This window comes from Hyaena hyaena, unplaced genomic scaffold, assembly GCF_003009895.1.
Source record: "Hyaena hyaena isolate Hyena2069 unplaced genomic scaffold, ASM300989v1 scaffold_134, whole genome shotgun sequence".
Taxonomy (NCBI): domain Eukaryota; kingdom Metazoa; phylum Chordata; class Mammalia; order Carnivora; family Hyaenidae; genus Hyaena; species Hyaena hyaena.
Window position 1 is genome coordinate 584,010 of NW_024080766.1, and position 10,844 is coordinate 594,853.

The 10,844-nt window shown below is 62.8% G+C and overlaps 1 protein-coding gene across 3 annotated transcripts in view; it reads right to left on the minus strand.

The window, feature by feature from the left end:
- LOC120235630 (tubulin polymerization promoting protein) overlaps positions 1-10,638 on the minus strand; it is a 28,291-nt gene extending 17,653 nt beyond the window's left edge. Inside the window, exon 1 of one of the 3 annotated variants that reach the window (XM_039238037.1) lies at positions 10,557-10,638. Coding sequence is in view for 1 of the 3 variants with exons in the window: in XM_039238035.1 (XP_039093966.1) it covers positions 934-1,019 (86 nt within the window). In the remaining 2 variants the exon portion in view is untranslated. Of the gene's footprint in view, positions 1-933; positions 1,045-9,836; positions 9,888-10,556 lie in introns of those variants that run through there. The other 2 variants (XM_039238036.1, XM_039238035.1) reach the window with 2 other exon arrangements.
- Between the last annotated feature and the right edge of the window lie 206 nt (positions 10,639-10,844).

Here is a 10,844-nt window from a genome sequence, read left to right on the forward strand (position 1 = left end):
TGAGCAGGGCCAGGTGTGTCCGTGAGCAGGGCAGGTGTGTCCGTGAGCAGGGCCAGGTGTGTCCGTGAGCAGGAGCAGGTATTTCCATGAGCAGGGCCAGGTGTGTGTGTGAGCAGGGCCAGGTGTGTCCATGAATAAGAGCAGGTATGTGTGAGCAGGGCCAGGTGTGCCTGTGAACAGGAGCAGGTGTATCCGTGAGAAGGAGCAGGTGTGTCCGTGAGAAGGAGCAGGTGTGTCCGTGAGAAGGAGCAGGTGTGTCCGTGAGCAGGGCAGGTGTGCCCGTGAGCAAGGCCAGGTGTGCGTGTGAACAGGAGCAGGTGTGTCCGTGAGAAGGAGCAGGTGTGTCCGTGAGCAGGGCAGGTGTGTCCGTGAGCAGGGCCAGGTGTGTCCGTGAGCAGGGCAGGTGTGTCCGTGAGCAGGGCAGGTGTCTGAGCAGGGCCAGGTGTGTCCGTGAGCAGGGCAGGTGTGTCTGAGCAGGGCCAGGTGTGCCCGTGAGCAGGGCAGGTGTGCCCGTGAGCAGGGCAGGTGTGTCTGTGAGCAGGGCCCGTGAAGAACTGCCCTTTGATAGATTCGGGGACCAGGGATGGCGTGCAGAGTAGGGTAAGGTGGGGGCCGGCAGGAGGCATGTGTCTGGGAACCCGGACAGGCCACAGGGAACCCAGAGCCCCGTCCCCCAGCCTCCGCATGTTGCTGTCTCCCGTCACTCTCCCTGGGGGCGCGTGAGCCCCTCCTCTGGCCCCGTCTCCCTGGGAACCTGTGGTGGACGCAGCAGTTCAGACCCGCCTCCCAGGGACCCTCTCCGGGAAATGCCAGCCCCTTCTCCCCGCCCACCTGCCCCTGGGCCCTGCTCTGAGAGGTGGGAGGGCCCACCAGCGTGGCCCCTGAGTCCCAGAGCACATTCCCAGGCTCTGTCCTGATCCCGAGACTCCAAACCTTCTGAAACTCCACATCCGTGTCCTTGAAGGGAGCCCAACGCTGCCCAGGTCACACACAAGGGTCCTGCACTGGCGGCTCCCCATGCCGCGTGGGTGCAGTGCGAGTCCAGGCCTCTGAAACAGTGGGAACCAGTGTCCTCCTCAGGGACACCCTGCGGCCCTGAACCCCAAAGAGACAAACGATCCTTGCTAGATAACCAGGCTGGGGTGCCCTGAAACCTTGGGACCTGCAGAGGTCCCTGGAGAATTCCCTATTTGCGTGCGGGGGCAGGGCCGCAGAGGCTGGCAGGCCTGGGTGGGGAGGCTGCTCCCCCCACCAAGCCCCTCGGCTCCGGCTCCCAGCAGCGCCCCACCCACGAGAGGCAGGATCTTGTTCTGGGTTCTTGGGTTAACATCTTCCGCTAAAGGCACGGCGCCAGCCCCTCTGGGTGCACTGGGGTCTGCGTGGGACACGCTGTGCTGCAAGCAGGATTGAGAAACAGGCCCTGGGCCCCTGTCATACACCACAGGCCCTGCAGAGGGACAGGGCTTCTGCGGCCGGGTGCATCAGAGGGAAGCTTCTGGAAGCCGCTCCGGCTCTCGTTGTGCCCCTGCTCAGTGTCCCTGCTCTTCACTCCCACGTCCTCTGAGTCTTTACGCCTGGACCCAGGCCAGCGAAAGCTCTAGGTGCTGAAGCCCCGGGGATGGTCACTGGGCCCACCGATGGGACTCCGGGGCCCAGGGTCCAGACTGAGATCCCATTCTGTGCAAGAACCCTCGAGGGACCTGGCCACACAGATATAAAGCAGGACCCTGCTCAGACCTCGTGGGCCGCCAGGAGTGCAGCTGCGGACGGGGCTGAGCGAGGGCACCACGAGCTGGCCCGGCTGCGGCAGCACCTTACCAGAGGCCGCCAGACTCTCAGCGACAACGCAGAGAGAGCGAACAAAACGTGCAGAGAGAAGAGAAAGACAGCAAGACACACCACTCCCTGCTCCTCTGAGGCTTCCGGGCAGGCCGTGTGGGCTGTGGCGGGCAGAGGCACCGAGGCGCCCCAGGCTGGCACCTTCCAGAACACTCCATGCAGCTCACCTCCCTGCTCTCTGCCTTTCACCAGGGCCCAGAGCCCACCTGGAGGCTTGGGCCCCGGCATCGGGGTCCGGAGGTGCAGTGCCCTTGCTGCTGCCCCTGGGGGAACAAAGGCCACGGGCAGCCCGCAGACCCCCTGAGGCGGCCAGGTGCCATGCCTGCCGGTTCAGCTCCATCCCCGAGTGCACTTGAGCACCACACGGCCTTTGGCAGTCGTTCATGGCTTTTCTCATAACGTGCCCCCCCCCCCCCCGTGGCCGCCTCGGACACTCGATGTGAATGACCACTCGGCCCAGCCGAGGGCCGCTCCAGGCAGTGAGAGCCTCCCGGGCGGACAAAGCAGGCTTTCTGAGCTGCGCACTCCCGAGAAACACCCGGCCGGCCAGGAATCCCACCCTCCACGGGACACGGCCCCAGTGAGAGGGCTGGCGTGAGCTCGGCTGTGTGAGCAGGACGTGGCTCGGGTCCCAGATCCCACAGCCTAGGGTCACTGGCCCCAGCAGGTCCCCGGGGGCCAGGATGTGCAGGCGCTGAGGCCAGGCCATCCGGCGTTCCCACTCACATCCAACTGAGTTCTCTCCAAGGAGAAAAACAAGCGGAGCACTGAGCTGGTGTCCTGTCTGCTCCCTGAATATCCCCGGGGTCACGGACCCGTCCTGCACTGTCCTGCAGCAAGGTCACCCTGGGAGCCCCAGCCTCTGACCTGGGGAGCTGCACCCAGCTGGACAGGCCTAGGGGCAGCCAGCACAGGAGAGTGGGCAGGACAGGGCCTGGGGGGGCAGGATGGGGCTGGGGGGCAGGATGGGCTTGGGGGGGCAGAATGGGGCTTGTGGGGCAGGATGGGGGTAGGGGGGCAGGATGGGGCTAGGGGGGCAGGATGGGGTTGGGGGGGCAGGATGGGGTTGGGGGGGCAGGATGGGGTTTAGGGGGGCAGGATGGGGTTTGGGGGCAGGATGGGGTTTGGGGGCAGGATGGGGTTTGGGGGCAGGATGGGGCTTGGGGAGCAGGATGGGGTTGAGGGAGGCAGGGTGGGGTTTGGGGGCCCAGGACGGGGTTTGGGGGCGGGCAGCCAGCACAGGGCCCAGGACAGGCTGTGTGCTCTCCAAAAGATGACTTCGTGGGGCAGGAATCTTTGCAGTAGGGAAGCTGAAGAAGGCAGGGGCATCTTCAACCCCCCACCTACCTTGAGGGCTTCTGGGTCACTCTCCCTGGCCCCTTGATAGCAGGACATTCTCCCGTCACCATGAAGCCAGGGATTTTGGGGGGACCCACTTCCCTCAGAGAGTCTCAAAAGGAATCCAAAACTGCAGCCAGGGGTGTGAAGTGAACCAAGTCTGCATGTGGATCTCAGAAAATGAAGGGTATGGGGACCAAGGGACAGCCGCAAAGGGCACCAGGGCACACCCCCAATCCTGAGAGAAGGCCCCAGAACCAAGGACAGTGGAATTGTGGGAGCGCAGCGTGGAAGCACGGCCTAGGGCACCAGCAAGGATGGAGGAGTGTGGGGCTCGGCCCACCGGGGCCCCAGGGCCAGGAGGTCCTCAGAGGAGCTCAGGGCACCCTGGCTCCGAGATGGCGGCCCAGGCACAAGAAGGGACTCGATACCCGTGGCTCATTGTCTGGGCCACGCTTTCTCTGAGACCTGTCCTAAGCTGCTCTCCCCACGGGGCCCCCCCGCACAAGGCCCCACCATGACACGGAAAACACCAAAGCCCCAAGCATGTGGGTGCCGCATCTCGCACGCTTCACACTCTGGTCTTGGCAGGCGGGCTGAGCCGGAGGAGACTTCAGGCTCCCGGACAGATGCCCCTGTGCAGGGGGTGCCTACGGGTTGCACAAGGACACGGGTGGAAACTTTTAGCAGCTCAGCTGCCCAGCACACTGCTGAGCCCCACAAGTGCCCGGCCAGGGGTCTCTGTTAGCACCTGCAGGCAGCCTGGGGGTCAAATGTGCTCCCTCTGCAGGGGACAAGTGTAGCGGGGTGAGAGGCGGTCCCAAGAAAGGCACGGCCACGTCCTGACCCCCAGAACCTGTGAATGTGACCTTGTTTGGAGAAAGGATCTTGGCAAGTGTCATCAGGCTGAAGACCTCAAGGCAGGGTCTGATTTGCCTGGAGGCCCTGAACCCAATGACAAGTGTTCTTGGAAGACAGAGACACAGATATGGGGGAGCTCACGTGATGACGGAGCCACAGCCCTAGAACCCCGGGATCTGGAAGAGGCAAGAAGGATCCTCCCCAAGACCCTCTGGAGGGAGCGAGACCCTCCCCCACCTGGACCCCAAGCCTCCGGCCCTAGAAAGGATAAGGTTCAGTGTGTTAAGCCGCCGTTTTGTGGCCCTTTGTCACAGTGGCCTCGGAGCGCTCAGGGGCCCAGAGAGACCAGAGGAGGGGCATCCTCCACAGAACAGCGCGTGGGGGACAGAAGCCAGGCGCGGCGGCCCAGAGGGCCCAGAGGGTCAGGCGGGGCTGGGTTCCGGGGGCCCCTGGAGGATGGGCTCCGAGGGCAGAAGTGCCGTATGACAGCTGCCTGCTGGGACTCTCGCTTGGTCTCAAGCTTATGGCACAGGCGGAGGAAGAGGCGGCTCACACAAGCCGGCTGGTTTGGGGATGGCTTCCAGTGGGTGCAGAGCAGGCGCCCGTGCCTGCACAGCCCTGCCGCAGGGGCGAGGCGGCCGGGCCCCGGCCTCGGGGGGAGCCAGAGTCTGCTCACACCGCAGGCAGACCCCAGAAGCTGGCCATGGATACAAAAACTTTTCTTCACGATCCTAGACAAAACGTGAACCAACGGAACCCGGTCACAGATGCAAAGCATCAACACTTTGCAGTCATGTTGGGGCGGGGCCGGGAGCGCAAGGCCGGCTCCGCGGCGAGTCGGTCAGCGCCGCCGCCACACTGCCGCCGCCTCCACGGACGCGGGGGAAGCATCCGAAGGAAGTCAGCACCTACGCATCAAGCAAATTCTTGGTAAATCAAAAAAGAGGAAAACTCCTTCATCTGAGAAAAAGGGTGACCTGCAAAAAACTGAAAAAAGTCGCCACACTTACAACGAAACATTGAAAGTGTTTGTTTTTAAGTTGGAGCAAGTATGGTATTCCATGTCAGTACAGAAAAACAAGAAAAGGAAATGAAGATATAAAAAGTGTCAGGAGAAAAAAAAACTCATTATCTGCAGTTTGTAGGGTTGTACACACGCCAAACTGAAGGAATCCCAGGACAATGATTAGAATAAGTAAGTGAGTCTAGTGGTGTTTCTGGATACATGGTCAACACGTGAAGGGCCATTTCATTTCCATGTAACAGCAGAGACACACAGTAAAAAGCATTTAGAAATGCAACATTTAAAATACGAAGAAATGCAAATTCCTAGGAACACAGCTCATAAAGGACGCACAAGACCATCGACACAGAAAACTCAACCACTGCAGGAAACGAAAGATCCAAATGATAACATATAAACACGGTTTGGAATCTACATACAGAAAGACGTCAACTGTCCCTAAATTCAACCATAGTTTTAGTTTAATCTGGATAAAAACTCCAACAATTTTCGTGTCTGGCGTCTAGAAGCACTGAGCTGATGTATGGGGGCGAAGGGCTGTGAACACACAGTGATCTTAAAAGAAGAACAAGGTTTGCTCCGTGGGCATGAGACTCCAGATAAAGGTCCAGAAGCGAAGACCTCTGGTGCAGGGACAGAATCACCAGTGGGACGCCAGACCCAAGCACATGTGCACACGCGTGTGACGAGGTGGCCCCTGCACACAACGGGAGGAGCAGGTTTGCAATAAATGGCAGCGGGCGGAACAGAAGCGCACAGGACGCGGGGACGCCGCCCTTCGGGCCTCGGGGAACCGACGTCGGAAAGGCAACATCACTACTCAGGAAGGTGAGGGCCGAGGGTACCTGACCTTCTCGGGGTAGGGAAGGGTCCGCTGCACAGGACTCATGCAGCAAATATAGGCTTGTCTCCAGAACCTGTAAAGGACCCTACAACTCAACGAGAAGAAGAAAGCAAGTCCAGAGAAACAAGCAGGGGCCCTGGACGGGCACTTCCCGCGGAAAGGGGTGGAAGCCCAGGAGGAAGGGACCTGCAGGGGCGAGAATGGAGCCTCTGACCCCGAAGACGCGGGGGCAGCTGACCAAGCAGCAGGGACTCCGAGCCAGGGCGGAGCGGGCAGCACAGCCGCGGGGACCGTCTACCCACAGAGGAGCATCCTGCTTCCAGGGAGAGGGTGCGGCCAGCCCCTAGGAAAGCAGGCCAGGGGCCACCAAAGGCCGAGGGGCACAGGGTCGGGGGCCACAGGGGCTGCCACAACCGGTTCTCAGAAGCACCAAGAAGAGGGGCCACCCTAAAGCATCACCCCCCCCGTGAGGCCCCACCCCTCAAGCCAGGGGCATGTCCCTAGCTGGCTGGACCATGGGACACAGCCTCAGGATAAAGAACCAGGATCCCCTGTTCCCTCCTGGAACAGGTGAATATTCCGGAGAGACGCCACACAGACAGAGGAGCCTTGTGCTGGCCACTCAACCCAGACTCAACTAAGCAGGGCAGCCTTGGGTGGTCCCACCTGGCCAGCAAACCACTAGCTGAGGTCAGGGAATGGGGGCCACCCCTGCTGGCTGTCAGATTCGTGAGCAAAAGCAAATGGGTCACTGTCTTAAAGGCCTCATTTGGGGACAGTCTGTCACGCAGCATTAAACAACCAGAGTGGGGCTGAGGGTCAGTGGGCGCACGAAGTGTATATACCTGGATCGAGAAGGAGGTGTGGACAGGCTTTTTACAGACAGCCTGCGACCCAGGACTGGCTAGAGTCACATTTGAGGGGAACCTAACTTAAGGTCGGTTGCAGGGCCAGACCCACATCTGCACCCCACGCCCACATCCTGCACAGTTGGCTGACCCCTCCCAACTGCAGATGAGACAGTGGGGCGTGGGAGGCCTGCACAAGGTCACGGCGGGGGCGGGGGGGCCTGCTTTGTGGCACCCAGCTTCTGGCTCACCTGCCCCCTGGCTGGCGCTCAGCAGACATGCAGTCACACAGGTGAGACAGGGTGGCCCAGGCCAGGAGGCCACATGGAGCCCACGAGGCGGCACTGCACTTGTGCCAAGAGAATCAGAGACACAGGCACCCTGGGGACACGCTGGAAACACGCAGGGACACGTGGGGACATGCAGGGGCACACACTGGGGACACATGGGTGTGGCCCACCACACAGGCAGCCGGAGGAGTGGAAAAGGCTCCCGGTGGTATTAACGTCTAGGCTTGAGAAAAGGGAAGAACCCATCATTCCTCACCACAAACCTAATTAACAAAAAAAAAGTTGGCATGAACATGCTCCTCCCAGGTCAAGCTGGCGGGTCCCCGCTGCTGAGACCAGCGAGAGCTCCGGGAGAGGGCGGGGAAGGTGTCTTCATGTGGCGCACAAGGCAAAACACTGTCACTGCCTTACACTCAGCGCAAGACTTTGGACTCTTCACCGAAGAAGGTCCTGAGTTTGGACATTAAATTGCAACTCACGGCTGAGTGGCCGTCCTGTGTTATCATACGGTTCTAGGGGAATAAGGGGCCCGGAAACAGACGACGCCCCACATCAGATGAAATCTGGGGAGGAGGGAGGAGCAGCCGTTCCCCACAGGCCATTCCCAGGGGCTCACACAGGACTGCACCCACCCCCCCCCCCCCGCCCACCAGGCCCCAGCAGGGCTGATCAAAGCCAATCCCCAGCACAGAAGGGAACACGCTCTCCACTCTCCGGTGCTGCGGAGGGTCCCCCTGACGAGGCAGGCTGCTGAGGGCAGATGCCCGGGGTTGTGACCAGCTGGAGACGTCTGAGCCCCTGATGCAGGTGTGCTCCACCCCCCACTCTGCCTTGAGGTACAGCTGCTGCTTATGCAGGCGAGCGTCTGCCTGGTCCAGGGTTTCTGGGCTCAGGGGCACTCCACACCGTACCCACCGCCCTCAGTTGCAGCCGGCGCCAGGCTGGGCCCGGGCACGGACCTCACGGCCCTAAGAGGACCTGATACTTCAAGGTGCAGCAGGGCCCCTTGCCTCATGGTCCCAAGATCCCCAGATGGCATCTTTACATGCTCCTCCTGCCTCACCAGCAACATCACCGCCTATAAATAGGCCTGGCTCTAAGGCAGCGCAGCCTCTCCCAGAGGAAGCTTTTCATTCTCAGTCTCTCCTGCTGGGAGCGCTCCGCTGCCCTGAGGACAGTCTGGCTGCCAAAAGCCTTCTCTTAATCCGCAAGTAGTGATGAATGATTTAATTTTCTTTATGAAAATCTCCTGTGGTTTACACTTTTCCGCCATCAGTATTTATAACCCTGTATATAGTTACAACAGTTATTTACTGCACCTTCAGAGGATTCAGGAAGACGAGCCCAACACTGCCAGGGAGATAAGAAGGCAGCCAAGAGAACCTCGGGCGATCTCCATCACTGCCTCCTCCCGTACTCAGGCACCGGGATTTTCTAGTGTAGCACCTACATTACGGTAACTTTCCGAGTCACAGAAGCCTCTGGAAATCATGAAAGCCGCAGACCCTTCCCCCAGGAACACGCACATACCCTCCTACCGCAGGCGTTTTGCAGACGCGCCCAGGAAATTCACCAGCACCCCTCCCCCCATCACCCTCGAGGAGCCCTGTGATTTGGACCATGTGATGGGAACAGTGGCTGGTACCAGAGCCGTGGTCACGGAATCCGGCTTAAGGCATCGGTCAAGCCGCTGTCTCGCTGCCCCACCCCCATTTCCTGCCTCTTCCGAGCTCTCTCTCCCCATCACTCCACCCACTCGGGATCCAGGTCGGCCTTTATCAATCACCTCCTAGGGGCCCGGAGCTGCCCTGGGTGGTGCAGAGGTCCCCCGGAGGGCCCCCCGCCCCCACCCAGAGGCTGGCCGTGGGGACTCGGGCCTGGAGACTGGGCCTGGTGGTATCCAAAAAATGGCAGGTAAATGCAGCACTAAATACGCAGACGGTGTCAGCACCTGCTGAGCTCACCCTCAACGCGTCTCATCGTTAGAGACACAAAACACCTATGAAAAGAGTCACGAGCAGTGGCAACAGTGGATTTTCTCCCCATTTCTTCCCTCATTTCAAGGCTGCCTCTGCGTCATTGAAACCGCGGAATAAAGGCTCCTGCGGTCCCCCTTCCCGGCGGGGCCTGCTCCCCAGGGGCGTGTGAACAAAACACACCGGCAGCCCGACCTCTGTTCTCTGCCCTGACGGCCGCGTTCTGTGCTCAGAGGCGGTAAGAGAACACGACACCCTCCAGGGAAGCTTCTGGATTCGCACGCTGCAGCCTGACACTCTCACCGGGGTGATAACGGGGCGCGGGTGCCGCCGAGAGGGGCTGGGACCCCGAGCGCGAGCGGAGTCTCTGCCGAGGGATCACGCTCTTTCTGGGCCTCTCCGTGGCCCTGGGTCTCCAAGAATTCGGGTTCCCTTCACACCCTCTACGCCCTGATTCCCTTCGTCCCGCGGGCAGCAGCGTCCCCAGGCCCGGGCGTCCGCACAGCGTCCGCGTAGCTGGACGTGGAGGCGGCGGGGAAGGGGCTGCCGGGGCGTGTGACGCCCCGAGAGGCCACGGCGCCTCATTCGTCCCCATGAACTAAGCCAGCTGCCCGCCGCAGCGCGGTCGCCCCCTCTCTCGCCCTCCGCGCCCCCGGACCCGCGGCCCCGACGCGGCCCCCGAGGGCCCCGGGGGGCGCACGGACGCACCGCGCCGCAGCCGGGAGGGGCCCGCGGGCGCAGGTGGCAGGCGCGGCGGGCCGGGTGGGGCGGCTGGTCCTGCGTCCAGCGTCGGGCCCGAGCCCTGCGGCCACTTACCTCGGAGATGCGGCCACTGCAGCGGGCGCCTCCGCGACTCGGCCGCGCGCGCCCGGGTGTCCGGCCTGCGCCCGCGCCCCCGCGGCCCCCGGCCCGCCCGCCCCGCGCGCTCATTGGTCCGCCCCCGGCCTGGCCCGCCCCGCCAGCTCATTGGCCCGCCCCAGCCTGGCCCGCCCCGCGCGCTCATTGGTCCGCCCAGGGCCCCACGGGCCCCGGCCCCGCCCCCGCCGCCCCGCCCGCCCTGGGAGCCGCGGGCCGCACCGGGCGGGTCGGCTCTGCCTTACAAGGCCGGCGCGGCGCGGGGGCGTGGGAACCCCGCCGGGGAGGCGAGCTGCGGGCGGCAGGCTGGGGGCGGCCGCACCTGCCCCCCGGGACCCCCGGCGCGGACGGGCCTGCGGGTGGGACGGCGGGGCGCCGGCCTCTCCGCGGAGACTCTGGGGCCGATGAGGCGGCCCAGGGTGGCATGGAGGGGGCGGGCCGGGACGCTGGGGGGTGCGGGGCGCGGTGGGCGCGGGCTGGGACCACACGGCGGGGCGGGGTGGAATGGGCCTGGCCCGGGAGCTTGGGAGCAGCCAGAACGTGCAGCCGCGCCTGGGTGGGGTGGGGCCGCGCTGGGCACCGGGAGCACCCCAGCCGCGCTCCCGGGGAGCAGCAGCTGCACCCCCAGCACGGCCTTGAGACCTGCGCTCCTCCTGCGTGAGGCCGGCTTCTCCTGCTTACCTGTGTGCAAGCTGCCATCTTGAAATCCTCTTCCAGTGTCTCCTCCATTCCCTGTTCTGGCTCCGCTTGCTTTGTGCTGGAGGTTGGGCTGCAGGGGTCTCTGTCTATCCTGCAGGACCCCCTCCAGCGGAGAAGCCCAGTCTGGAGGTCGGGGCGTGACCTTTAGGTCACTTCCAGTTTCCTCGCTGTGGTTCCCTTGGACCTGACCACTACCCCAGGTTCTGCCCTCCCTCCTGGCTACAGAACCCCCACCCACATGCCCACGCCAGGCTGTCCTTACTCTCCCAG